The following is a 25,857-nucleotide window of genomic DNA, read 5'->3' on the forward strand; positions in this document are numbered from 1 at the left end:
TCCAGCGTCACAATTGCTGGTCTAATCACTCCACTAGCCACAGGAGGAGATTGAGATAGACTATCAGCCCGAGCTAACTTGGAAACAATAGCTTGAGGCAATACCTTTGAAGCCTGTTGTAGTAATGTCTCCCGAAGTTGAGAATCTAACTCCGTTGCTGCAGTCACACCCTCAGACAGGACCAGCTGAGCCACTTCGGCGTCTGTCTCTGTTTGAATAGCCAGCAACTCTCTTCCAGGCTGGGGAGGTGCAATTCGCTCCACAGGGCTCAAGGAAGCCCCGTTTCCACTCTCAATCGACTCCGAAGGGCCGAGAGCTGCAGTGGGGGTCGAAGTTCCCTGAGGACCCGGTTGCTGCCTGGGAAATTGCAGGGTTGTTTGTTTCATCGTCAAGGAGGTCACAGGAACCGAGGGAAATTCCTTTACCTTCCCCCTCCGCTTCCCCATGGTTAACGAGGCTACAGAGGCACCGAGAGAAACTCACAAACAAAGCAGCCTCCAGGAGCAAACACAGGTGCGTCTATTCACAGCACCATCTTGGAATCCAGAGAATGAGTACTTTCTAATAACAGGTACCAGTACTGTTGCTGCCTAATAAAGGTAAAAAATCACACATCTCTCCTTATCATGATAACCACTTCTGAAATGCCTGCTGGAACAAATAGGCTTTTAAAAGATTCATGATCTCATAAGGATTCTATATAGTTGGTTCCTGTCACATAGAAAATAGAAAATCAATATTCTTCCAACTGAATTTGTTTAAATGTGGGAATCTGTAAAAGTAATTTATCTATAGAACGTAATTTTCATTGAACCACTATTATCTACTCATTAATGTCGAACGTTGTGTCTACCTATGCTAGGAACTTAGGCTACATCCTTAAGACTACCTAATGATGGAATTGTATGTACAGTTGTTATATGTGACCATGCTTGTAGCTCACTGATCTTTCTGACTGAGGCGACTGCAACCAGGAAAAGTATCTTCCATGTCAGAGAGATTAGCTAAAATGAAGGTTCTAGGAGGGAAGAAAGCACAATGTTCAGGTACCATGGAACTGACAGTTTTCGAATTAGAGGTTTTATATGAAGACGATGTTTCATGAACGTGGAGACAGTTGGACACTCGAGAATGCTCAGTCTATTAGAACATGATAGGTGGATAAGGTGCACTGTGACAGATGATGTCTGAAGACTCTGCGGATAGAGATAGTATAGATATGGTGTTTGGTGGATATTGAAAGGGTTCGTGGCCTTGGGCAAAACACCAGTTTCCATGCCCTTAGAGCCAGAGATTTGAAACTAGGATTCACGTTTTCCATTATAAAGGTTGGAGTATAAGTTGAACCTATAGCCTCTTGAAAAGGTGAAAACAGTTCTGTAGAGTCAAATACAATGCTATGAAAATAATTGCACCCAGTTTTCTTTGAAATTTCTGCAGTTTTAGCTATTAGGAGTATAGATTGATATGCATGGAGGAGAGACTAAGTCCAGTCTATGGCTAGCACATCTTGTGCAAGGTGAGTCAGAGATATCTGCCTTGAACAGTAGAGGAGAAGCTTGGTATTTTCGCTGGGCGCAAACAAGCCTATTTGTAATGTTTATCTCTTTTGGAAGATGGATTGTACCACTTCTGGGTCCAGTGACTACTTATGAGGTTGGAGAACTCTGCTGAATCTGTCCAGTAGCTGGTTTTGTATTCTGGGGATGTAATTGGCTTGTTTGGATATGTGACTGAGGATCATATAGTCAAAGGGATCCAGTCTCTTCTTGTTTATTGATATAAAACTTTACTTCCTGATTGAGTGATCATTTTTGATCAGCACTGACTGATCATGTAGAAGATGTACAAATAGCCAAAGAAAGTAAAGTATTTGCTCTTAACTTTAGATGGCTGATGTGGAGAAGCCTCTCAGCTCTTGAACAGATGCCCTTGTGTGTGCCAAAACTCAAGAAGAGCTCTCCCACCAGTGTTTGAAGCATTTGTAGTATGTACACAGTGATTCTGCTGATGCATAAAGGGGGTTCACTTTACCAGGTTGGATTCTGTGGTCCATCATTGCAGTAGGTCCTCACAGACATGCAGAAGGAAAGATCTTGTAAGATGAGTGGTTGAAAGTCAGATTCCATTGAAACTTCAGGTCCCTTTCCATCTTTCTCAGTTTGAGATGAAGAAAAGGGACTATATGTACTGTGAATGCCACATGGCCTAACGTTTCTAAGCAAAAGCTGGCCATGACCTAGGGAAAAGCTGTTTAGATAATACATTCTTGACAATTTTCTGCTGTCTGTCTTCCAGAGCAAAAGCTGATCAGTGTCCACAGACATGCCCCAGTGAAAGGATTCTTCTGGGATGGTAGAAGGTTGAATTTGTTGACATTTATCAAGAACCTTAAAAACTGATAGAAAACTAAGGCCTCGTTTCTCAAAGAGGATCCAAGAGCTTGAGGCAGAGCTGATAGAACCTAGTCATCTGCCTATTGAAAAATAAGGAGACCTTGACTCTGTAGGTGAGCTGTTATGGCTACTAGGTGTTATGTGTTGATTCTGTGAGCAGCCATGGGTAAACGTTTTGGTAGAATTGTGGATCATAAATCTATAAATAAATAATTTTGCTGAGCTGGTATATGAATATAAGCAAATATCTTTGAAACATTTGGTTAAGTAGGGAAGTATGATGGACAAGGTGTTAATTTTGAACCTTTCTTTTTGCAAGGAAGAGGCTGAGATCTGAAATGGGGTGCAGTCCCCCCTCTTACCCCCACTTCTCACCCCCATCCTAGTCACTGACTTCTTCAGGGTAAAGAATTACATGGATTAGAACACTGTTTTTCTCTTGGGATAAGACAATTTCTATTGTGTTGGTTTGAAGTATGTTGACCTCATTGTAGTGAAGGTGGTTATGAGATCGTGATGAGTGTTCCCAGCTAAGCAACCTCCATGGAAAAATAAAGACAATTTAATTATTCTGAGCACTCAAGAGTCTGTTATTTTCTTCCTTACCTTCAGCAAAAATTGTATGCAGTCTCCCACAGGAAGGGCATTAACTGTGTGAAGAATAAGGGGCTGTCCTATCCTGGGTAGGCCACTAGATGGTGCTGTTCCCATAGAAATGGGGGGAAATGCCCGGGATGAGTCACTAGAGGGAGCCAGTAGGGGAATGTCCAGGTGGAGGTTGCTAGGACCAAGGAGACGCCTGGGCTAGAAACAGGTGTAGGTGGTTATGGGCTGGGTCCTGCCTGGAATTAGGGGGAAGAGCCTAAAGGGGTGGAGAAGCTAATTAACCACCTTATACCTGCCTGAGTGGTGAAAGTGGAGAGAGGAGCTGGAGACCTGGCAGCTGGAGGAAGAAGATCCCCTTGAAGGTACTGGCTGAACTCTGTGGACTTTTGAAACTCTCTGCTGAAAAGGTGACAGCTGCACTACCCTCTGAGAACGAAAAGTAAATGCTTTTGTTTGGCTGTTTGAACTGTGAAAGTTTGAGGAACTACTTTTAAGTCTGAAAAGGGTTTAATTACAAGACTCTGAGTAAATGCCTTTTTGGTTATGGTTGAGTTAAAGAAGAAATGTTTGAATTGGAGAAGAAATGTTTAAGTTGAAGAAGGAATAAGCCATGAAGATTATGTTAAATGGCAACTAATAAAACCTTTAGTTATAAGAAGCCTGGTGTTGATGAACATTTGTGAAGGAAGCTAAGCAGGGTCAGCCCTGGCCAGGTCCTGGAAAGGTGACCAGTTCACAACTGGTAGAAAAAGATGTTTCTGTCATAAAGATTACGTTTATTTGGATAGAGCTAGAGCAGTTTGCTAGGCTTCCTTCTTTCTTTCTGATGGGGCCTAGAATAAGCTTGGCCCTACACCTGCTGATTTTTTCTTGCAAAAGGGAAGAGGCTTCTTTTTCTAAAGAAAAACCATATGGGGTGATGCTCATATGTCTAGAAGATGATGTGGTCTCAGAGATTAGAGTAGGCAGTTGATAAAGGTTAATGCAGTTGTCTTTGATAGTGTCAACCATTTCTTTGACCTTGTCCCAGAAAAAGAGCAAGGAGCAACCACCAATTTAGCTTGCACAGTACCATATCCATCAATCTCTGAGGTGACAGATGTAAAATTGTGCTGTAGAAGGAAGGGTGTCAGATATTCTTTGTACATTTTTGGATCAATGTGTGTATATGTTGCACTGGACAGAGTTAATGGGAAGGAGTAGGTGGAACATAAGGATAGAGCCGGGCAGACTTCTACGGTCTATGTCCCAGAAATGCCCACGAAAGATTCATGATAAAGTATATAATATCACATTCATTGTTGATTTAATCATTAATTGATAATAAGTATGACTGTTGGGCACACTGGATGGACCGTTCAGGTCTTTATCTGCCATCACTTACTATGTTACTATATATATGATAGAGCCAAATGGTTTAGGAATCTCAGGTACTTTATTAGAGTGGTCTCTGCACCTTTTAGCCTTTCTTATAGCAGATTTAACTACCACTAAACAATGGGAAACTTTGTTGAATTCAGGCATAGGCTGTACTTTATATATGAAGTATAATTTCTTAGACACAGATTGTGCCTAAACAGGCATTTTCCACATGTGGGTTTGCTGTTCTGGAAGGAGTCTGTGAACTGGGACTCCTTAAGAGCTTTAATAAATTGTGACAAACTAATATCTGGCCTTGACTCAGGTTCTTGTTGAAATGGAAAAGGCTTTGCCATCTTTTGCACAAACTTTTTTCATATCAATAAGAACCTGAGTCAAGGTCAGATATGTTTGGTCTAAAGAAGTACTGGTGGATAAATAATCTGGAGAAATACTGGTGGATAAATAATTTCCTCCAGAGGAGCCATCAGTCTGAGTCTATATAGATCCTTTTAGCCTTCCAGAGCAGTCTAGTATTGGACCAGGAGAAGAGAGGATGGTGGCAAGGAATGGTCTTTGTGCAACTCAAAATCTGAGAAAGATAATAATGAAATTACTGGATCCTGAAAAGATTGTGCTCTTCTTTGTGCCAGAGTGATCTGGATGGACTGAGATATTGGAAGCATAAATTAGCATGGAGCTTCATAAATGAATCTCAAATACTTATGCAGGACCCTTTCATAAAGTCATTGAGCATTCTTTACAAAAAGGAATGAGGTTGGTCCAGTAAGAAAATGAAATCAAAGAAAAGGATTTCTATGCCACTGTAACCTAGATTGGAATGGAAGTTAGTAGAGTTGTATTTGTAGACTTGACCTTTGTGAACTTTTTCCTACGGTAGTTGCACCCAGAAGGTGGCAAAAGCATAGAGTTTTGCACAGACAAAGGAGATGAAGAGGATGTATGTGTCTGTTCATAATAATGGAGTCTATTTGTGGAGCTGTTGGGGATGCAGATGGACAAACTATATCAATATTTGCAGAGCATTGCACTGAAGCCAGCACATTACTTGAGTCTGTGCCAGAAAGCTGATGGTAGGATTTCTTGAATACAGAAGAGCCAGCGCAGGAGGTAGCAAGTTTTTCTGCTTCAGAAGAGTGTCATGACAGACGTCTTTTGCTTATAAACCTCCTTGGAACTACACGCTTTGGGGAGTTGCTGTTGCATGGATCAGTGTGTCAGCACTGAGGATCTATGAGCTTGTAGTGAAGAAGCCTCAGCCAAGTCATGTGCTTATTCCCAAGACGTTCAGTGCATCCCCTATTTCATTATAACACTCTTTGGCCACTGCATTAGGGTACAGAGACAGTTTTTCAAGAAAGATCTATTGGGACTCTGCAGAGCCAGTGGGTTACAGCACCAAAGACTTTCTCTTCATCTAGAAGAGGAATTCTCAACCTTATTTATTTATTGATTTATTGATTTAATTGAGATTTATTAACTGCCTTTATGAAGAGATTCACCCAAGGCAGTGTTCAGCAAGTACAGTTTAACATAAAACTTACAATTTTGTTAACAGCATAACAGTAGTAAAATAACCAAGAATAAACATAAATACAATAAAAGAGGTAAACTTGAAAACAGTACATTGAAACCTAATAATACCTTATATTTGCATAGCCAGAAGGGATATTGTTTTCTGGGCCCCAGGAATATACTTCCACACTTGCTACAGTTGTCTTGCTAGTGTGTGGTACATATCTCATGCTATTGATCATCCTTCTGTTGCAGGTAGAGAAAGTTTACAATCCCAGTTTGGAGAGTGCCATGGCTCCATGGTGAGAAATAAACTAAAACTGAGAGATGAATTAACTTTTTAAATAAGAAAAAATGACAAAATGAAGAATTCTCTTCAAAAAAAACTTTTTTTGATGACAACTTTCTTTGTGTGTCTGTTGGGCAGAGTGGGAAAAAAAACTGAGGAGACTGAGGGAATTGCTACACGTGGGAAGTGTTGTGTATGCTCAATGTTATACTGGTGCTGAGCTTTGGGAAAACTGTTCCATCCCATTGTCATTGGATGATGTCACTCCCCTTGTGTGCCTGATTTAGTTTTACTCGTCAGAGGAGAAAAAGAGATATTCTGGAATCAGAACTTTTTAAAAGACTTCCACACTTGCAGTTTGCATTATATAGCACTAAACTATAACTCCACATACAGTCCAGCCAATATTCAGTGCTATTTAAACAGCCAGGACCGGCTCCTGGCCAGTTAAATAGCAGATAACTGGCTAAATGTTAATATTCAGCATGAGAGAGCCAGTTGTAAGTACATAAGTATTACCAAACTGGGACAGACCAAAGGTCCATCAAGCCCAGCATACAGTTTCCAACAGTGGACAATCCAGGTCACAAGTACCTGGCAAGATCCCAAAACAGTACAAAACATTTTATGCTGCTTATTCTAGAAATAAGCAGTGGATTTTCCACAAGTCCATTTTAATAATGGTCTATGGCCTGTTCCTTTAGGAAGCCATCCAAACCTTTTTTAAACCGTGCTAAGCTAACTGCTTTTACTACATTCTCCTACAATGAAGTCCAGAGAGTTGAGTAAAGAAATATTTTCTCCATTCATTTTAAATTTACTACTTTGTAGCTTCATTACATTCCCCCTAGTCCTAGTATTTTTGGAAAGAGTAAACAAGCGATTGACATCTACCCATTCCACTCCACTCATTATAATTATTTTATAGACCTCTATCATATCTCCCCTCATCCATCTTTTGTACAAGCTGAAGAACCCTAGCCGCTTTAGCCTTTCCTCATAGAGAAGTCGTCCCATCCCCTTTATCATTTTCATCGCCCTTCTCTGTACCTTTTCTAATTAAACTATATCTTTTTTGAGATGTGGTGACCAGAACTGAACACAATATTCAAGGTGCGGTTGCACCATGGAGGGATACAAATATAACATCCTCATTTTTGTTTTCCATTCTTTTCCTAATAATACCTAACATTCTATTTGCTTTCTTAGCCGCCGCCACCACACACTGAGGAGAGGGTTTCAACATATCATCAACGATGACTCCTAGATCCCTTTCCTGGTCAGTGACTCCTAATGTAGAACCTTGCATTAAGTAACTATAATAATTTTTCACAATCCTCTTGCGATTTTAACAACTTTGAATAACATTGTATTGTCAGCAAATTTAATTCCCTCACTAGTTACAACCATCTCATTTATAAATATGTTAAAAAGCAGCAGTCCCGACACAGACCCCTGGGGAACCACACTATCTACCCTTATCCATTGAGAATACTGACCATTTAACCCTACTCTCTGTTTTCTATCTTTTAACCAGTTTTTAATCCACAGTAGGACACTACCTCCTATCCCATGGCTCTCCAATTTCCTCTGGAGTCTTTCATGAGGTACTTTGTCAAACGCCTTTTGAAAATCCAGATACACAATATCGACCGGATCACCTTTATCCATATGTTCGTTCACCCCTTCAAAATATGTAATAGATTGGAGAGGCAAGATTTTCTTTCACTAAATCCATGTTGGCTTTGTCTCATTAATCCATGCTTTTGAATATGTTCTGTAATTTTGTTCTTTATAATAGTCTCTATCATTTTGCCTGGCACTGACGTCAAGCTCACCAGTCTATAATTTCCCGGATCTCCTCTGGAACCATTTTAAAAAATTGGCGATACATTGGCCACCCTCCAATCTTCCAGAACCATGCTTGATTTTAAAGATAAATTACATATTACTAACAATAGTTCCGCAAGTTCATTTTTCTCCGCTGAATATTAATCCTTATCGCATAGTGCTAACCATCTAAATTGTGCAATATAACCAGCTAGTTGCAAATATTCAGCACTTCAAATTGTACTACATAAATAGCAATCCTATCCTTGGCCACTATAAACTTAACCAGCCAACGCTAAATATTAACATGGCCAATTAAGTTTAAGCTGGCCGGAAAAAAAACCAGATACTCCATGCCAGTCACCGAAAACAGCCCGGCATTGAATATCCTGGCTTACCGCCAATTGTAGCATTTAGCTGTCCTGCCTCCCATGGGCTGAATAGCGGCCGGAGTGTATTTTTACAGTGCTTTAGTACACAGTTTTGATCTCCTTATCTTAAAGGTTTATTTTAGAAAAGGGACATTCATTCTGTCTGAAAAGATTATGGCATCTAGGAATTCTTTCCTTCATGTGGATTTAAATTTCAGGTATAAAGGGCGAATTTTTATAATAGAGTATCTGTAAAATTTTCAAATAAAATGTGTGCATGAATGAGTCCTGGAATTATGGTTATTTCTTCTGGAGATAAAGGGATTCTTTGACTTTTTAGGCCTGGTCCCTAACGGAAATCAATATCCACTAGGAGCCTATCTAACCAAAATAATACAAATTGCTGATAGACCATCATTTCTATAACATAGGATCCAGAATCTTATAAGGACCACACATCTCAGGCTGGGTCAAAACACCAATATTATCAAACTAAAAGGGTGCTATTTCCTGATTATGATTTCCTGAATCCTCTCTCACACACTGATGGTTCATTCACACTAGCGATTGTGAAGCTTTCTAATCTATTGACTTTGGATGTCATAGAACTTTATCAATTCAACCCACTGTATCAACTCAGAATTTATGGACTGTGCCAAAACACCATCCGTATTGACTCCTTATGCACTCAATGATCTGGCATTGATATGGTTTCATTTCAATAAAGGACACTTTTGTGCACCAGGTTTCCTTTTCCTCATTTGCTTGGTCATCCCCACTTGCCTTTGCAACTTGTGGGGTCATGGTTCATCTCCCTTGGTGTATATCACACCTAAGATCCAAATCTTAGACCATACCTCCCAGGCTGGTGCTGGAATAGGCAGGATCAAAATACCAATGTTATCAAGCTAAAAGGGCACTGTCTCCTGCTTTCCTGCATCCTCTCTCACTAAAGTATTACGAAGAATCCTGCCTTTACAAGGCTTTAACATACTTCCATGTCTCAATCTGTGAAAGTGATAGAGGTGGAAATTAAACCACTTTAGAAACTCTTTATTCACTATGGGTTGTGGGATAGATTCCCCAGTACTTAGAATTCAAGACATCGAATTAGAATATTAGAATCTCAAAAATATTTTTGTACCGTTCCAGCTATGCTTGATAGAAAAATTTCATTCAGGTTATCGGAAGCAAAGAACTTATGGTCTTCTTTTCCTGTGGAAGAAGAAGAAGAACCTGATGATTTGTTCATGTCAGCTGCTATAATACAGACCAAGTATTTAAAGGTATGTTAACAACATCATTGATATATTTTTAATCCAGGGGTGCTTTGTATTTCTCAACTCAACACGCATTCACAATGAATTTGTACATTAATTCATCAAGCAAATGGAATGTTAGGAAATATTTGGAAAGGAAAAGTGAATAAAATGAGCATGTCGTAATGCCTCAATATAAATCCATGGAGTGACCACACCTTACATATTTTTCACAGTTCTGGTCACCCCATCTAAAAAAAAAAGATGCAGTAGAACTACAAGAGAGGGCAACAAAAATGATAAAGGGGATGGAATGCCCTTATGAAGAAATGTTAAAAATGTTAGAATTCTAAAAGAGACAACCAAGAAGGGCTATGATACAGGTTGTAAAATCATAAGTGGTATAGAGCAAGTTAACAGAGAACAGCTATTTGCCTCTTCAAATAATGTCAGATTTAAAATAAATTTAAGAAAAAAAATGTTTCAGTTTACACAGAGTTAAGCTGTGGAGTTTGTTGCTAGTGGATAGCCAAAGTTAATAGTGAGCAGAGTTTAAAGCAAGTTTGAACAAGTTCCTGAAGGAAAAATCCGTTAATGACCATTAACCAGGTTGACTTGGAGAGTTGCTATCTGCAGTTTCTGGAAGTGAGCAACAAGGAATGCAGCTCCTCATTCATATTTTGTGAGTACTTCCTAGTGGGCCCGAATGACCACTGTCAGAGACAGAATAAAGAGTTCAATGGGCCATTCATATATCACTTTTCATATATCTTTTCCCATAGACACAGAATGGGAAAAGAACCGTGGAGGGACATTTTCGAAAGGGACATCCAAGTTGCGATTTGGACGTCCTTGAAAAACGGCGAAATCCAGGGGCAGGGGAAACCGTACTTTCGAAACAAGATGGACGTCCATCTTCCGATTTATGTCGAAAGATGGACGTCCTTCTCTTTTGAAAATGAGCCCAATAGTGATTCAAGCCCTTTAATTATCCTCTATTGATAAAGACAGAGGGGAAACTCTGATTTTAAAAGGTTTCTTTGGAGTTTCTTCTCGAGTTCTTGTTCTAGAGGAAGGGAGAAGAGTAGGGGCTAAAATAGCAAATAGTAGAAAGGGAACTAGCCCCAACATACTCATTCTGTCATGCCCAATTTTTAAACTATCCTTCATTTAGGAGTCCTAAGGCCACACAATATAAGCCTGTTCTATAACAGAACACAAAGTGCCCAGGTTCCATTATAGAATACTAGCCTAACCTGGTATTGGTGCCATAGAGCTGCTGTGAGTGTTAGCACCTAAATGTGTCACAACATGTGTAACTTACAGTGTTCTGTTAGTTAAATGTGTAAGTGGGAGTCTTATGTATGTCCTACCCATGCATGTGTACACCCCTTGCAAATATGAGCTATGCATGATCAGCACCTATTTACAGAATACACATAGGTGGAATATTGGCATATATGGGTACCTGTGTGCACATATGTGCTTATATGCAAATATTCTAACCATTTATACATGTGATATGCACATAAATGTTAGTGCCTAGTTTACAGAATTGCCCTTTAAATATGGCTGACATATATGAAGTGTCCTCCAGATACTTGTCGGTATATGAGACAATGCACCTTATTTTCGAAAGAGAAAGACGCCCATATTTCGACCCAAATCGGGAGATGGGCGTCTTTCTCCCGTGGACGCCCAAATCGGTATAATCGAAACCCGATTTTTGGCGTCCTCAACTGCAGTCCATCACGGAGATGAACAAAGATCACGGGGGCGTATTGGAGGCATGGCGAAGGCGTGGTTATCGGCCGAACAGAAATGGGCGGCTTTCGCCGATAATGGAAAAAAAATAGCCGTTTTTAGCGAGAATTTAGGTCACTTTTTTGGACCCTTTTTTTTTTTCACGAACAAGTCCCAAAAAAGTGCCCTAAATGACCAGATGACCACCGGAGGGAATCGGGGATGACCTCCCCTGACTCCCCCAGTGGTCACTAACCCCCTCCCACCCAAAAAAAAGAACTTTAACAACTTTTTCCCAGCCTGTATGCCAGTCTCAAATGTTATACCCAGCTCCATCACAGCAGTATGCAGGTCCCTGGAGCAGTTGTTAGTGGGTGCAGTGGACTTCAGCCAGGCGGACCCAGGCCTATCCCCCCTACCTGTTACACTTGTGCTGGTTAATGCTGAGCCCTCCAAAACCCACTGTACCCACATGCAGGTGCCCGCCTTCACCCCTTAGGGCTATGGTAATGGTATAGATTTGTGGGCAGTGGGTTTTGGGGGGATTTGGGGGGCTCAGCACACAAGGGAAGGGTGCTATGCACCTGGGAGCTCTTTTACTGTTTTTTGTTAATTTGTAAAAGTGCCCCCTAGGGTGCCCAGTTGGTGTCCTGGCATGTGAGGGGGACCAGTGCACTACAAATCCTGGCCCCTCCCACGACCCAATGCCTTTGATTTGTTTGTTTTTGAGATGGGCGCCTTCGGTTTTCATTATCGCTGAAAACCAATAGCGCCCAGCTGAAAAACGGCCAACTCCTAGGCATTTGCCCCGCACAACCCATATCGGAAAAAGATGGGCGCCCATCTTTTTTCGAAAATACGGGTTGTCCCGCCCATGGAAATAGGCGTCCACAGATATAGGCGCCCATAGAGATGGGCGTTCGCGTTCGATTATGCCCCTCAATGTAGCTTAAAGATGAGTAGTTGATGTGCTGGGGAGGGCTCCTGGGGGACCCTCATTAAATTTTGTTATAATATCAAAGAATATTTCACAAATTGGAATAAAGCTGATAAGAGTCCCTTAATAAAAGTTTGGTTGCAGATCAGTGATGCCAACATTTTTCTTCTCTTTATATATATATATATCCTCAGCAAAATTAAAAGGTGCATAAATATTATAAACAATTTTACAAAATTACGTAGAACTATTAGCAAACATCTATGTAAATGTATCTACTACAACCATACAAAGGTGTTCTGGGAAGGGGCATAGAATCCTGTACCTTTGCTAGTATCAGATTTGAATGCACATATTTCCAAATCCAAGCTCAAGACAAGTTGTATACAGGTTGGCAGGAAACTGAAAGAATACTGGCATAAATGAGTAAAAAGGAGAATAGTGTAGTCTCTGGAATTCAAAATACTGAAGGATCCTAGGCCTCATGGTTTTAGTGTACTTAGATCTTGTCAGATGAATCTGGTTCATTTATTTGACTGAGTGGCCAAACAGTTATATTGAGGGAGAGTGTTAAATGTGGTTTACTTACAGGCTCATTTTCGAAAGAGGTCACCCAGCTTTCGACACAAATCGGAAGATGGGCGTCCTTCTCACAGGGTCATCCAAATCGGTATAATTGAAAGCCGATTTTGGACGTCCCCAACTGCTTTCCGTCACAGGGATGGCCAAAGTTCAAGGGGGCGTATCGGAGGCATAGCGAAGGCGGGACTTGGGTGCGCCTAACACATGGACGTCCTCAACCCATAATGGAAAAAAAAGGGTATCCCTGACGAGCACTTGGACTACTTTACCTGGTCCTGTTTTTCTTACAACCAAGGCACAAAGAGGTGGCCGAAATGACCAGATGACCACCGGAGAGAATTGAGGATGATCTCCCCTTACTCCCCCAGTGTTCACTAACCCCCTCCCACCCTCAAAAAACATCTTTCAAAATATTTTTGACAGCCTCTATGCCAGCCTCAGATGTCAGCTCCATCACAGCAGCATGCAGGTCCCTGGAGCAGTTTAGTGGGTGCAGTGCACTTCAGGCAGGCGGACCCAGGCCCATCCCCCTCCCTACCTGTTACGTTTGTGGAGGAAACAGCGAGCCCTCCATAACCCACCAGAAACCCACTGTACCCACATCTAGGTGCCCCCCTTCACCTGTAAGGGCTATGGTAGTGGTGTACAGTTGTGGGTAGTGGGTTTTAGGGGAGGCTCAGCAGACAAAGTAAGGGAGCTATGTTCCTGGAAGCATTTTATGAAGTCCACTGCAGTGCCCCTAGGGTGTCCGGTTGGTGTCCTGGCATGTCAGGGGACCAGTGCACTACAAATGCTGGCTCCTCCCATGACCAAAGGGCTTGCATTTGGTCATTTCTGAGATGGGCGTCCTTGGTTTCCATTATCGCCGAAAATCAGAAACGACCAAGTCTAGGGACGACCATCTCTAAGGATGACCTAAATTTCAAGATTTGGGTGTCCCCGACCGTATTATTGAAATGAAAGATGGACGTCCATCTTGTTTTGATAATACGGGTTTCCCTGCCCCTCCATCGGGACATTTTGCGAGGACGTCCTCAACAAAACTTGGGCGTCCATTTTGATTATACCCCTCTTAGAGTCCAGCAAAGTCTTTGACACAGTACCATATGGGTGACTTATAAACTGAGTGCAGTTAGTGACTGACTTGGTTAAAAACTGGTTGAGTGGAAGGTGACAAAGGGTAGTGGTAAATGGAGTTCACTCTGAGGATAAGGGTGATGTGCTGCAGGGATTGGTTTTTAGTCTAGTTCTTTTTAACATTTTGTAAGTGATATTGCAGTTGGGCAGTCAGGAAAGGGTTGCCTCTTTGCAGGTGATATCAAAATCTGCAATAGAGTAGATATCCTAAAATGTCTGAATAACAGGAGAGATCCAGCAACACTGCTAAAAATGTGGGGTCATGCACTTGGGTTGCAAAAAGCCAAGAGAACATTACCGTATAGGGCTGAAATACTTCTATGTGTGTAAGAACTGCAGGACAAGAGTAATTGTATCTGTTGCTCTTAGGTGGTCAAACAGGTTGAAAAGGTGGCTGCAAAAGGAAAATGAATGCTTGGGTGCATAGGAAGAGGAATAGTCAGCAGGAAAAAGGACATAATGCTGTCTCTGTATAATTTTCTGGTGAGACCTCATTTTGACTACTGTGTACAGTTCTGAAGAACGTAACTTCAAAAGATCTAAACAGAATGAAGTTGCTCCAGGGGACAGCTACTAAAATAGTCTTCATCATAAAGCATATGGGGACAGACTTAAAGACCACAATATGAATACGTTGGAGGAAAAGCAGGAGACAGGAGATATGATAGAGACATGTAAATCCCTCTAAATGCACCATTTAAATCCTATGAATGCACAGGAGGCAAGTCTCTTTCAATCAAATGGAAGTTCTGGAACAAGGGGGCATAGGTTGAAGGTGAAAGAGGATAGACTCAGGAGTAATCTAAGCAATATTTATTATGGAAAGGATGCTAAATTCATAGAATGACCCCTCAGCAGAGATGGTGAAGATGAGGATTGTACCTGAATTTCAAGAAAGCGAGGGCCAAGCACAGAGGATCTCTAAGGGAGAAGAAGGGATTGTAGAACCTAGTAGTTGGTACAGATGGGAAGACTCAATAGGCCATATGGTCTTTATTTGCCATCAGTTTTTCTGTTTGAATGTGACAAACAAGAAACATTGATTCATAAAGAACATCATGATTTATTATACAGTTTAGTCTTGCCCTGAGGAAGCTAATTGTCTGGTGAAACATGACATATGTTGGACATAAATATGGGACGGTGCTGCTTCTTGAAATATGGAATTACACTGTTTTTTGGAGATTTCATCATTCAGCACTGTTCTGTTCTGTGGTGTTGTGTAAAGTTTTTTTCTACAATAGTCTTTTGATCCACGTTAGTCATCAGAGTCATCTTTGATTTTTCTCTTTGGATCTCTGCCTTGGATATACAACTATTGAGCTCCCTGTGGATTACTGTGTTTAGATGTTGCTTTCACCATGAAAGAATCCTATGACCAAGTACTTTATTTTTTATCTGCAAATTAAATATAGTTAAGTTAATTTCAAGCTCTGCAGATTGTATGGTTGGGGTTAATACATATTTATATATGTTTACTAATTGTTGTAAATAAAATATGTAAGATTGCTTATAATATTTATGCTACTTTTATTTGGTTGCGTATTGGTGGTATCGAGCCTTTTTTGTACTAATATTAATTCTGAAATATGCTACTCTACGGTCACTTAAGATTATAAATCATGCCTCCCTGACCTACTGTAGACCCAAATATTAAAGAACATTAATAAAATTGTAGGAACTTGCACGTTTCTTAGGGAAGCACTAGTTTGTGGGTCCATTCAGCTGATCAGTTCAGGAAGTGGTGGGTCATAAAAACATAAGAATAGCCATACTGGGTCAGACAAATGGTCCGTCTCGTCCAGTATCCTGCTTCCAACAGTGGTCAATCCAGGTCACAAGTACCTGGCAGAAACCCAATTAGTAGCAACATTCCATGCTATCAATCCCAGGGCAAGCAGTGGTTTCCCCCATGTCCATCTCAATAACAGACTATGGACTTTTTTTTTTGTTACATTTGTACCCCGCGCTTTCCCACTCATGGCAGGCTCAATGCGGCTTACATGGGGCAATGGAGGGTTAAGTGACTTGCCCAGAGTCACAAGGAGCTGCCTGTGCCTGAAGTGGGAATCGAACTCAGTTCCTCAGTTCCCCAGGACCAAAGTCCACCACCCTAACCACTAGGCCTTTCCTCCAGGAACCAGTCCAAACCTTTTAAGCCCAGGTATGCTAAGCGCCATTACCGCATCCTCCAGTAACAAGTTCCAGAGCTTAACTATTCTTTGAGGTGCTTAGACAGCGACTCCAACTGTGAGGAGCTAAGGCCAGTGCCAGGCATGCTTCTATAGTCTGTGTCCTATGTATAGCAAGACAGATTACTATGTGCTGAAGAGGGTTTCACAGCAACTCCAGTATTTGGAGCGTAAGGACAGTGCCAGGCAGACTTCGACGGTCTATATCCCCTATATGGCAAGATAGAGTAGAATGTACTAGAGAGGGCTTTGACAGCAACTCCAGTATCTGAGACATAAGGACAGTGCCGGGCAGCCTTCCTCAGTCTGTGTCCCACAAATGGCAAAGAAAGATGAGGATCAGATATACTTATGGTTTAATCATGAACTGATGAGTGTGACTGTTGGACAGACTAGATGGGCCATTCAGGTCTTTATCTGCTGTCATCTACTGTGCTACTGTGGTGCTTATTTTCGGAGTATATGAATGTCTCAAATTGCCAAAACAGACGGCCATGTGCTTGAAATGTCCAAATTCCAATTTAGCAAAGGCAGGATTTGGATATCTGACACTGCCATACATCCAAACAACAAGGGGGAGTGTTGTGGATGTGTGTTTGGAGTCTAGGGAGGGCCCAAATTCAGGACTTCCAACAGCAATTACTGAAGGAAAGGAAACGTTCAAATTTAAAAGAAGGATGTCCTTAGTCTACAGCTGTTCTAATCACGTCTATGGAAGTGTTTGTATAGCAACTAAGTATATGTAACTAGTTTATTTATTTATTTATTTATTTATTTATTTATTTGTTGCATTTGTATCCCACATTTTCCCACCTTTTGCAGGCTCAATGTGGCTTACATATAACCGTTAACGGTGTTAGCTGATTGCGGTTTGAACAAATACATAGTATGAATGAATACAAAGTGATATTGTGGTATAATGAGGTATATGTATGGTAGGAAACAGTTGGGGGAACTTAGAGAGAGAAAGGGGGAAGAAGAGTCAGGTAATGTCCTGTTATAGTCTTTGGTTATGTTGTCGCAAGTGACCAGTATTTTTATGTCGGATCATTGGGGTATGCTCTTCTGAACAGGTCTGTCTTTAGTGCTTTCCGAAAATTTAGGTGGTCGAGCGTAGTTTTTACTGCTTTTGGCAATGCGTTCCATAGTTATGCGCTTAGGTAGGAAAAGCTGGTTGCATAGGTGGATTTGTATTTCAGTCCTTCGCTGCTTGGGTAGTGGAGGTTTAGATATGATCGTGCAGATTTTGTGGAGTTTCTGATTGGCAGGTCGATGAGGTCTGTTATTTAGCCCGGTGCTTCGCCCTAAATTTTGTGAACAGTCGTGCAGATTTTGAAAGTGATGCGTTCTTTGATTGGTAGCCAGTGCAACTTTTCTCTTAGTGGTTTGGTGCTGTCGAAACGTGTTTTTCCAAATATAAGCCTGGCTGCTGTATTTTGGGCGGTCTGAAGTTTATGATTTGATCCTTGCATCCCGCATAGATTCTATTACAGTAATCTGCGTGGCTTAATACCATGGACTGTACCAGGTTACGAAATATTTCTCTCGGGAAGAATGGTTTTACCTATTTGAGTTTCCACATTGAGAAACACATTTTCTTTATGGTGGACTTTGCTTGGGTCTCTAGTGATAGGTTACAGTCGATTATTACTCCGAGAATTTTCAGGCTGTCTGAGACAGAGAGGGTGTATCCTGGGGTGTTAATTTGTGGGTTTGTATGTATTGTATTGGGTTGAGATAATGAGACAGTGTGTTTTTTCTGTATTGAGTTTTAGTTGGAATGCATTTGCCCATGAATTCATGATGTTTAAGCTTAGTTTGATTTCGTTGATGATTTCCGCCAGATCATGTTTGTATGGAATATATAATGTAACGTCATCAGCATAGATAAATGGGTTGAGGCCTTGGGTGGATAGGGTCTTGGTTAGTGGAGTCATCATGAGGTTGAAGAGGATCGGTGATAGTGGTGATCCTTGTGGTACTCCGCAGCCTGGTTTCCATGCTGACGATATGTTTTTTATTTCACTTGATATGTTCTTGTGGTTAGAAAGCCCTTAATCCAATTCAGAGTGCCACCACTGATTCCGAAGTATTCTAGGATTCCTAGCAGTATGTTATGGTTAACCATGTCGAATGCACTTGACATGTCAAATTGGAGGAGGAGAATGCTCTTGCCTATTGCTGTTTCCTGCTTGAATTTGGTTAGAAGAGTGAGTAGTACTGTTTCGGTGCTATATAGGGGTCAAAATCCTGATTGTGACTCATGTAGTATAGTGAATTTGTTTATGTAGTCATTGAGTTGCTTGGTCACCAGTCCTTCCATGAGTTTGACTACTAATGGGATAGAAGCTACTAGGCGGTAGTTGGTAATATCGTTTGTTTTCTTCTTAGTGTCATTCGGTATTGGAGTGAGCAGGATGTTGCCTTTTTCTTGAGGGTATATACCCTGTTGTAGCATGAAGTTTGGTGTGATGTGAGATCTATTATGAAGCGTTGGGGAGCAGATCGTATTAGGTAGCTGGGGCAGATGTCCAGTTGACAGTGGCTGTTTGAGTATTGTTTAATCGCCTGGGTAACTGTGTCGGCGGTGAGTAGAGCAAAATTGGACCAAATTCGGTCAGCAGGGTATTCACCAGGGGTTGGGTCTAGACCATCAATGAAGTTTTCGGTGTCCATGTTGTTCTGAGGTAGGGTTTGCGTAGGTTTATGATTTTTTCATTGAAATATTTAGCAAGGTTGTCTGCGAATGGGATATCAGTATGGTTGTGGTAACCGGTGTTGTGTCTAGTAGTTTGTTCACGAGATGGTATAGTTTCTTCGTTGTCTTATAGTCTGGCCCCATTTTAGTTTGTAGTACGACCTTTTGGTCTGTTTTATTGCTTATTTATATTTCCTTGTAGTGTTCCATGCGTTAGTGTTCATCTTTTAATTTTCTCCATACGCGTTCCAGTTTCCTAGTTTTGTGTTTAGTTTTTTCAGTTCTTCATTGAACCACGGTATCGAGTTGTGTCTGTGTGAGGTTCTTATTGTAAGGGTGCAATTTTGTCTAGTATGTGTCTGCATCTTTGTCCCATTCTGAGAGATAATGTATGTGCTGACCAGTCGTTGTTGTATATTTGTTGCCAGAACGGATCCGGGTCTATTGTCCTCTCGTAGTATAAGTTGTGTGTTCTCATGTGTGGAGAGAACCCCTTTTTTGCCATTTTAGGGCTAGGTTTAGTTTGTAATGGTCAGTCCATGGTGTTTCTGTCCAACTAGTTTGTATTATGGTTAGGTTCTGGTCAGTGGATAATTTGTATGAGATGAGGTCGAGTGTGTGGCCCTTCATGTGGGTTGTTTGCATGTTTGGCCATGTAATGTCGCATAGATGAAGGAAGTCCTTGCAATCTCGTGAGTTGGTAGAGTTTGGGTCTTCAAGGTGAAGGTTAATGTCTCCTAATATTAGTGTATTGGAGTTAGATACACATGTATTTGAAACGAAGTCCATGAAGTCCGCCTGGCTTTCGCTTCAGTTACATGGTGGTCTGTAGAATAGGACACAGTTTAGGTGGTCGAGTAGGGTTTTATGGTAGATTCTGATTGAGGCTATTTTGAGTTGGGTTGTTATAGATTCCGCAGTGGTTTCAATAGTGAGGTGAGATCGGTATATGAGTGCTATGCCCGCTCCTCTTTTATCTTTTCTTGTCCATTGGGTGATTTTGTATCCTGGGGGACATAGGTTTAAGATGATAGGGTCCTTCTGGTCATGGATCCAGGTTTCAGTGATGAAGAGTAGGTCAAGCTTTTCTGACATGATCCAGTCTGTTATTATTGTTTTGTTTACTACGGATCTGGCGTTGACATAGCCTACTTGACTTTTTTGGTATGGGTCATCTATGTTTGATGTTATGTGGACTTTTGTTAGTTGTCGTTCCTTGGTTTGTGTGGGTTTTTTGTGATCTTTCTTATCATTTTGTTGAGGTTGTACACTTGTTGGTTCTTTTCTTTTGTTTTGGTTTGTCGTTTTGGTGTGATGTGATGTGTTTGGTCAGTATTCGGTTATTGATTAGGCTGGGTATATTATTGATTTCTGCAATAGGGGTGGTAATTGTTAGGTGGATCATGGATAAGGAGTAGATTGTAAGGAACAGTATGGTGGTGTTCATTATAGTATCATTTCAGTAGTATTTAGAAGAAGATTGTTGCTGTGTTCAGCGTTGGAGGTTATTCTCCCGGACCCTCGTATTTATGTAGCAATCTTGTCCACCTTAAGAGTTGCAAGGTCTCCGTCTTGTGAAGGTAGCGTTATGTCACAGGGGCGTGGTTTATTAGGATCTAGCAATCTCGGGATAATTAAAGTTTAGTCCAAGAAAGCACAAAGGCAGACGGTCTGCAAACTCCAAGATGGAAAATGAACAGAGCAGATCGTTAAAAGACAAACGTAATTTATTGTTAAGAACCAATTTAAAAAAAAATATATATATATATACACAAACAGCCCGGCACAGGCCATGTTTCGCCCAACAGGGCTGCTTCAGGGGCTACAAAAGAGATAATAAAATAATGTAAATAAAATAGACATATATATTGTTTGTCATATACATCTGATTTAAAATAATATTATCAAGCAATCACATATAAACATGTATGTGTACATATGCAGAGATTTCAACATAAAATATAGGAGTGTGGTAGCCATGTTAGTCCACTCTTAAGGTTATCAATAGAAATCAAACAAAATAAAACATGGAAAAGAAAATAAGATGATACCTTTTTTATTGGACATAACTTAATACATTTCTTGATTAGCTTTCGAAGGTTGCCCTTCTTTGTCAGATCGGAAATAAGCAAATGTGCTAGCTGACAGTGTATATAAGTGAAAACATTCAAGCATTACTATGACAGTCTGACAGGGTGGGAGGATGGGGGTAGGTCGGAGGTATGCATGGGGACATCAAAGCATATCATTGATATTCTAACAGGATGGGTGTGGATAGGTGAGGGGTGGGGTGGGGTGATCAACAGAGACATACAGCTTTATGGTTTATAATGGGCTAGGAACCCCAGATCCTTGTTAAGTCCTTTCTGTTGGGTGTTAAAATATTCAATCATTCTGACTTCAAAGGTCTTACGTTCTTGTATGGTTTTAAAGTTACCTTTCAGTATTCTCACTGTGAAATCACTGGTACAGTGTCCTGGTTCTGTGAAGTGCTGTCCCACCGGGGTGGGGGCCCTACTAGCTAATCAAGAAATGTATTAAGTTATGTCCAATAAAAAAGGTATCATCTTATTTTCTTTTCCATGTTTTATTTTGCTTGATGTCTATTGATAACATAAAATATGAAATAACATTAATATAAAATCCATGAGAGATAAAATATATTGTAATATAACACCAATATCCCAAACAAAAAGCTATGGTGTTATATTACAATATATTTTATCTCTCATGGATTTTATATTAATGTTATTTCATATTTTATGTTGAAATCTCTGCATATGTACACATACATGTTTATATGTGATTGTTTGATAATATTATTTTAAATCAGATGTATATGACAAGCAATATATATGTCTATTTTATTTACATTATTTTATTATCTCTTTTGTAGCCCCTGAAGCCCTGTTGGGCGAAACACGGCCTGTGTCGGGCTATTTATGTGTATATATTTATTTTTTTAATTGGTTCTTAACAATAAATTACGATCTGCTCTGTTCATTTTCCATAATTAAAGTTTAGTTACAGGACATGCGGTTCTTTGTTTTGATGGCTGGCGCCACTTACGGTATGCAGTGATCATCGGTCCCAAACAAGATGTCATTTTCTAGGATCTTTATACAATCCGAGTGTTGGCATGTTCAGGGGAGAGTCCCAAAGATGTGTAGTTTGTCTTAATTCTGTCTCAACAAAATATATTCATCCAGATGAGTTTGCTGCTAACTCAACAAGGGTGCTTTGTTTTGTTGGAGCTATCTCAAGAGTCCATTGCTGCCGTTCTTGAAGAATCAAACATGCACCCTTCCGCCTCGCTGACCGTCTCCGACGCTGTTTCCTCTCAACCGCTTCTCGCGTCCGTCTCTCACCGTCTCACTGCACCGATCATGCGGTGTTCCACTTGCACCCCTGTCGGCCGTCTCACTGCACCGATCATGTGGCGTTCCACTCGCACTTCTGCGGCATTCCACTCGCACCCCTGTCGGCTGTCTCCCCATGCACTTTACCTGGTTGGCGATGCTGGGGTTGGGTGCAGCGGGTAGCAGCGGCGCCGGAGGTGGTCTCTGGTGGAGAGGTGGTTGGCAGCGCAGGCAGAGGCCATCGGCGATGCTGGGGTCGGGCTCAGTGGGTGGCGGCAAGGCAGGAGATGGGCTCTGTTGGAGGGGTGGTCAGCGGCGCGATCTGGCACTAATTTGTCACACTGCTCCGGCGCCTATGCCCCCATCGCCTGGTCCTTCCTCAGCACGGATGCCCCTTTGGTCGTCGGATCCCGCGGTTCCCTTGACCCTTGGTGCCTGAGTGGGTGAGGGTTAGGGACTGGTTCGCGGCTCTTTCCGGGATCTTGGTACGACCAGGTCACTTTTGCTGCTTTTGCTGCTCATCTTCAAGTCTCGGTCAGGCGGGTAGAGCTGGCTCGCAGAGTGCCCTTTGCGTACCTCGTGGAGAGAGGTTCACTTGCCTCTCTCTGCTCTGTGGAGATCACCGGTCTACCGTCGGGCTCAACCGGGTTTCATCGGTAGTCTTGTGCGCCCGGAGCTCTGTTTATAGTCATGGCACAGGCCTCATTTCATTCTTTTGGCCAGATGCCATTTCGAAGGGTCAGAGCTCCTTCAGGTAGGTCTTACATTGGCGCCATCTTGTTAAAGTTAAGGTTTGTCACTTTTCCTTGTAAAGAAGTACAGAAAACATTTGTTACTTTTACTGAAGTAATAATTTTACCAATTTTTACTACTTTTACCAAGTTGCCTCTGATGCTTGCAGTTAAAAGTAAAAAGTAAAAGTGAAAGAGAGACCTTAATGATTCCTCAGTAAACCAAATGAAACAGCAAAATCTGGAACAGGATTTTGCTATTGCAATTCTCGTCATGCAAACAGTGGATCATCTCATCTTAAATTTTGCTGTTCAGGGAATATAGCCTATGAGAAAAGTGGAGGTGTCTGTGTTTGTTGAATTGATTTCCAGCTGAATGGAATAGTAATGAGTTTGATCACTTTGAAACGGAGATGAGACTGAATCTGGTTGCAATTCTTGTTGAACAGACATATGTCTCTACCACAACAGAGTGTTGGTCATCTAATTGGGATCACTATTCACTGGATAGGGTCTTTAGAGAGGAAGTCTGCATGCCTGACTTCAAGACTGAAGGGTTTGCATACATTTGACATTCTTGCATCAGTTCTTGAAGACCACCGACCAGGCAAAGGATCTAAGTGTCATCGTTGACGATACATTGAAACCCTCTCCTCAGTGTGCAACAGCGGCAAAGAAAGCAAATAGAATGTTAAGTATTATTAGGAAAGGAATGGAAAACAAAAATGAGGATGTTATAATGCCTTTGTATTGCTCCAACCGCACCTTGAGTACTGTGTGCAATTCTGGTCACCGCATCTCAAAAAAGATATAGTGAAATTAGAAAAGGTACGGAGAAGGGTGACAAAAATGATAAGGGGGATAGGACAGTTCCCTATGAGGAAAGACTGAAGTGGCTAGGGCTCTTCAGCTTGGAGAAAAGACGGCTGAGGGGAGATATGATAGAGGTCTATAAAATAATGAGTGGAGCGGAACAGGTAGACGTGAATCGATTTTTTACTCTTTCCAAAAATACTAGGACTAGGGGGCATGCAATGAAGCTACAAAGTAATAAATTTAAAACAAATTGGAGAAAATATTTCTTCACTCAACTTGTAATTAAACTCTATAACTCATTGTCAGAGAATGTGGTAAAAGCAGTTAACTTAGCGGGGTTTAAAAAAGCTTTGGATATCTTCCTAAAAGAGAAGTCCATAAGCCATTATTAAGATGGACTTGGAGAAATCCACTGCTTATTTCTAAAATAAGTAGCATAAAATGTATTGCACTGTTTTGGGATCTTGCCAGGTACTTGTGACCTGGATTGGCCACTGTTGGAAACAGGATACTGAGCTTGATGGACACTTATGTTCTTATAAGATATTCAGTTTGCCATCAAATGAAAAACTGTTAGAACAATAACAGACAATGATTCCAACTTTGTGAAAGCCTTTCCTGTAATTGGACAGTAAGACAATGATAAAGATGAAGATACAAGTGATAAATTAGATGCCCTACTTCTAATACAGTTGATAATGACAATGATGATGATAAAGGAAATCAAGAGTTTCAGGCAGAGATTCTCTCAATCCCTGCAGACCCATTAGCATCCTGGCCTGATGTGAAGGAACTTTTTATCAAACTGAACAATCCACTTCCTGCTAGCACAATTGTTGAACACATTTGTAGCTGTGCTGGATTAATGACTCAGAAGCACACTCCTATGAGTGACGGTCATTTTCATGTGAAGTGGATTGAATTGTAGAGCAATAAAGTTGTTGGGATAAAAATGTTAACAATGGTTGCATTCATTGTAGTTGTAGTATTTTTATTTTTTTACTCTAAAAGTGTTATATTATGCAATAACTTTTTAATTTTTACTGAAGTAAATTTTGTAATGTGTTCTTCATTGTACTTTTACTTTAGTATTAAAATATACATTTATTTTTACTCTTATTTAACTACTTTGACCTAGCACTTTGTGCAACACTGCATCTAAGGTACAAAAAGGTGCTCTGATCGAGCAACTGGCCACTGGAGGTATTGAAGCATGATGCCTCCTTAAACACCCAGTGGTTACTGTCCCCCTCCCTCTCCCCTCAAAGTGAAACTGGAAAGGAATACCAGGCTCTGTGACAAACTTCAGGTATTATAGGCATTCTGAACAGAGCAGCATACAGATCTGAGAAGTAGCCTAGTGGTTTATACAGTGGACTGTAAACCAATGGATCTAGGTTCAAATCCCACTTTAACTTTTTTTTCTATTTTGTTTTTTAATTGTGTGTCCTCCAGGAACAGAAAAATACCAACTGTACATAAATATGTAAGCCACATGCAAGCATGAAGCTATTGAAGTGCTGTACATTCAGGTATTTTTCTGTTCCCGGAGGGCTCACAATTACAAAAAAACCAAAGGGGCCCTTTTACTAAGCCGCGTAGGCGCCTACATGCACCCATCGTGCATCAATTTTGATTTACCGCCCAGCTACCGCGTGGCCTTTGTGGTAATTTAATTTTTGACGCTTTTTTCTTTTCTGGTGTGCGTCTGGTAATTGAGCAGTATTCAGCATTTTACGCGCATAGACCATTACCACCCGGTTACCGCATGAGGCTAGCAGTAAGGTCTCAGACCCAAAATGTACACGCAGCAATTTTCATTTTGCCGCACGTCCATTTTCAGCAAAAAGTTTTTAAAAGGCATTTTTTACAGGTGCGCTGAAAAATAATTCTGCGTGTGCCCAAAACACGCATCTACACTAGCGCAGCCCAGTTTTCAGCATACCTTAGTAAAAGGACCCCAAAGAGTTATATTTAAATCTTTTTTTATTGATGGCAAAGTACATATATAATAAT

At 41.0% G+C, this 25,857-nt stretch overlaps 1 protein-coding gene across 4 annotated transcripts in view; it reads left to right on the top strand.

The window, feature by feature from the left end:
- Positions 1 to 25,857, top strand: part of ERICH6B (glutamate rich 6B) — a 124,855-nt gene that overhangs the window by 59,533 nt on the left and 39,465 nt on the right. For all 4 annotated transcript variants that reach the window (XM_030200510.1, XM_030200509.1, XM_030200511.1 and 1 more), the window contains exon 9: positions 9,540 to 9,673. In XM_030200510.1, coding sequence (XP_030056370.1) covers positions 9,540 to 9,673 — 134 coding nt within the window. The remainder of the gene's footprint in view (positions 1 to 9,539; positions 9,674 to 25,857) is intronic.

Source organism: Microcaecilia unicolor, chromosome 4 (genome assembly GCF_901765095.1).
Source record: "Microcaecilia unicolor chromosome 4, aMicUni1.1, whole genome shotgun sequence".
Taxonomy (NCBI): domain Eukaryota; kingdom Metazoa; phylum Chordata; class Amphibia; order Gymnophiona; family Siphonopidae; genus Microcaecilia; species Microcaecilia unicolor.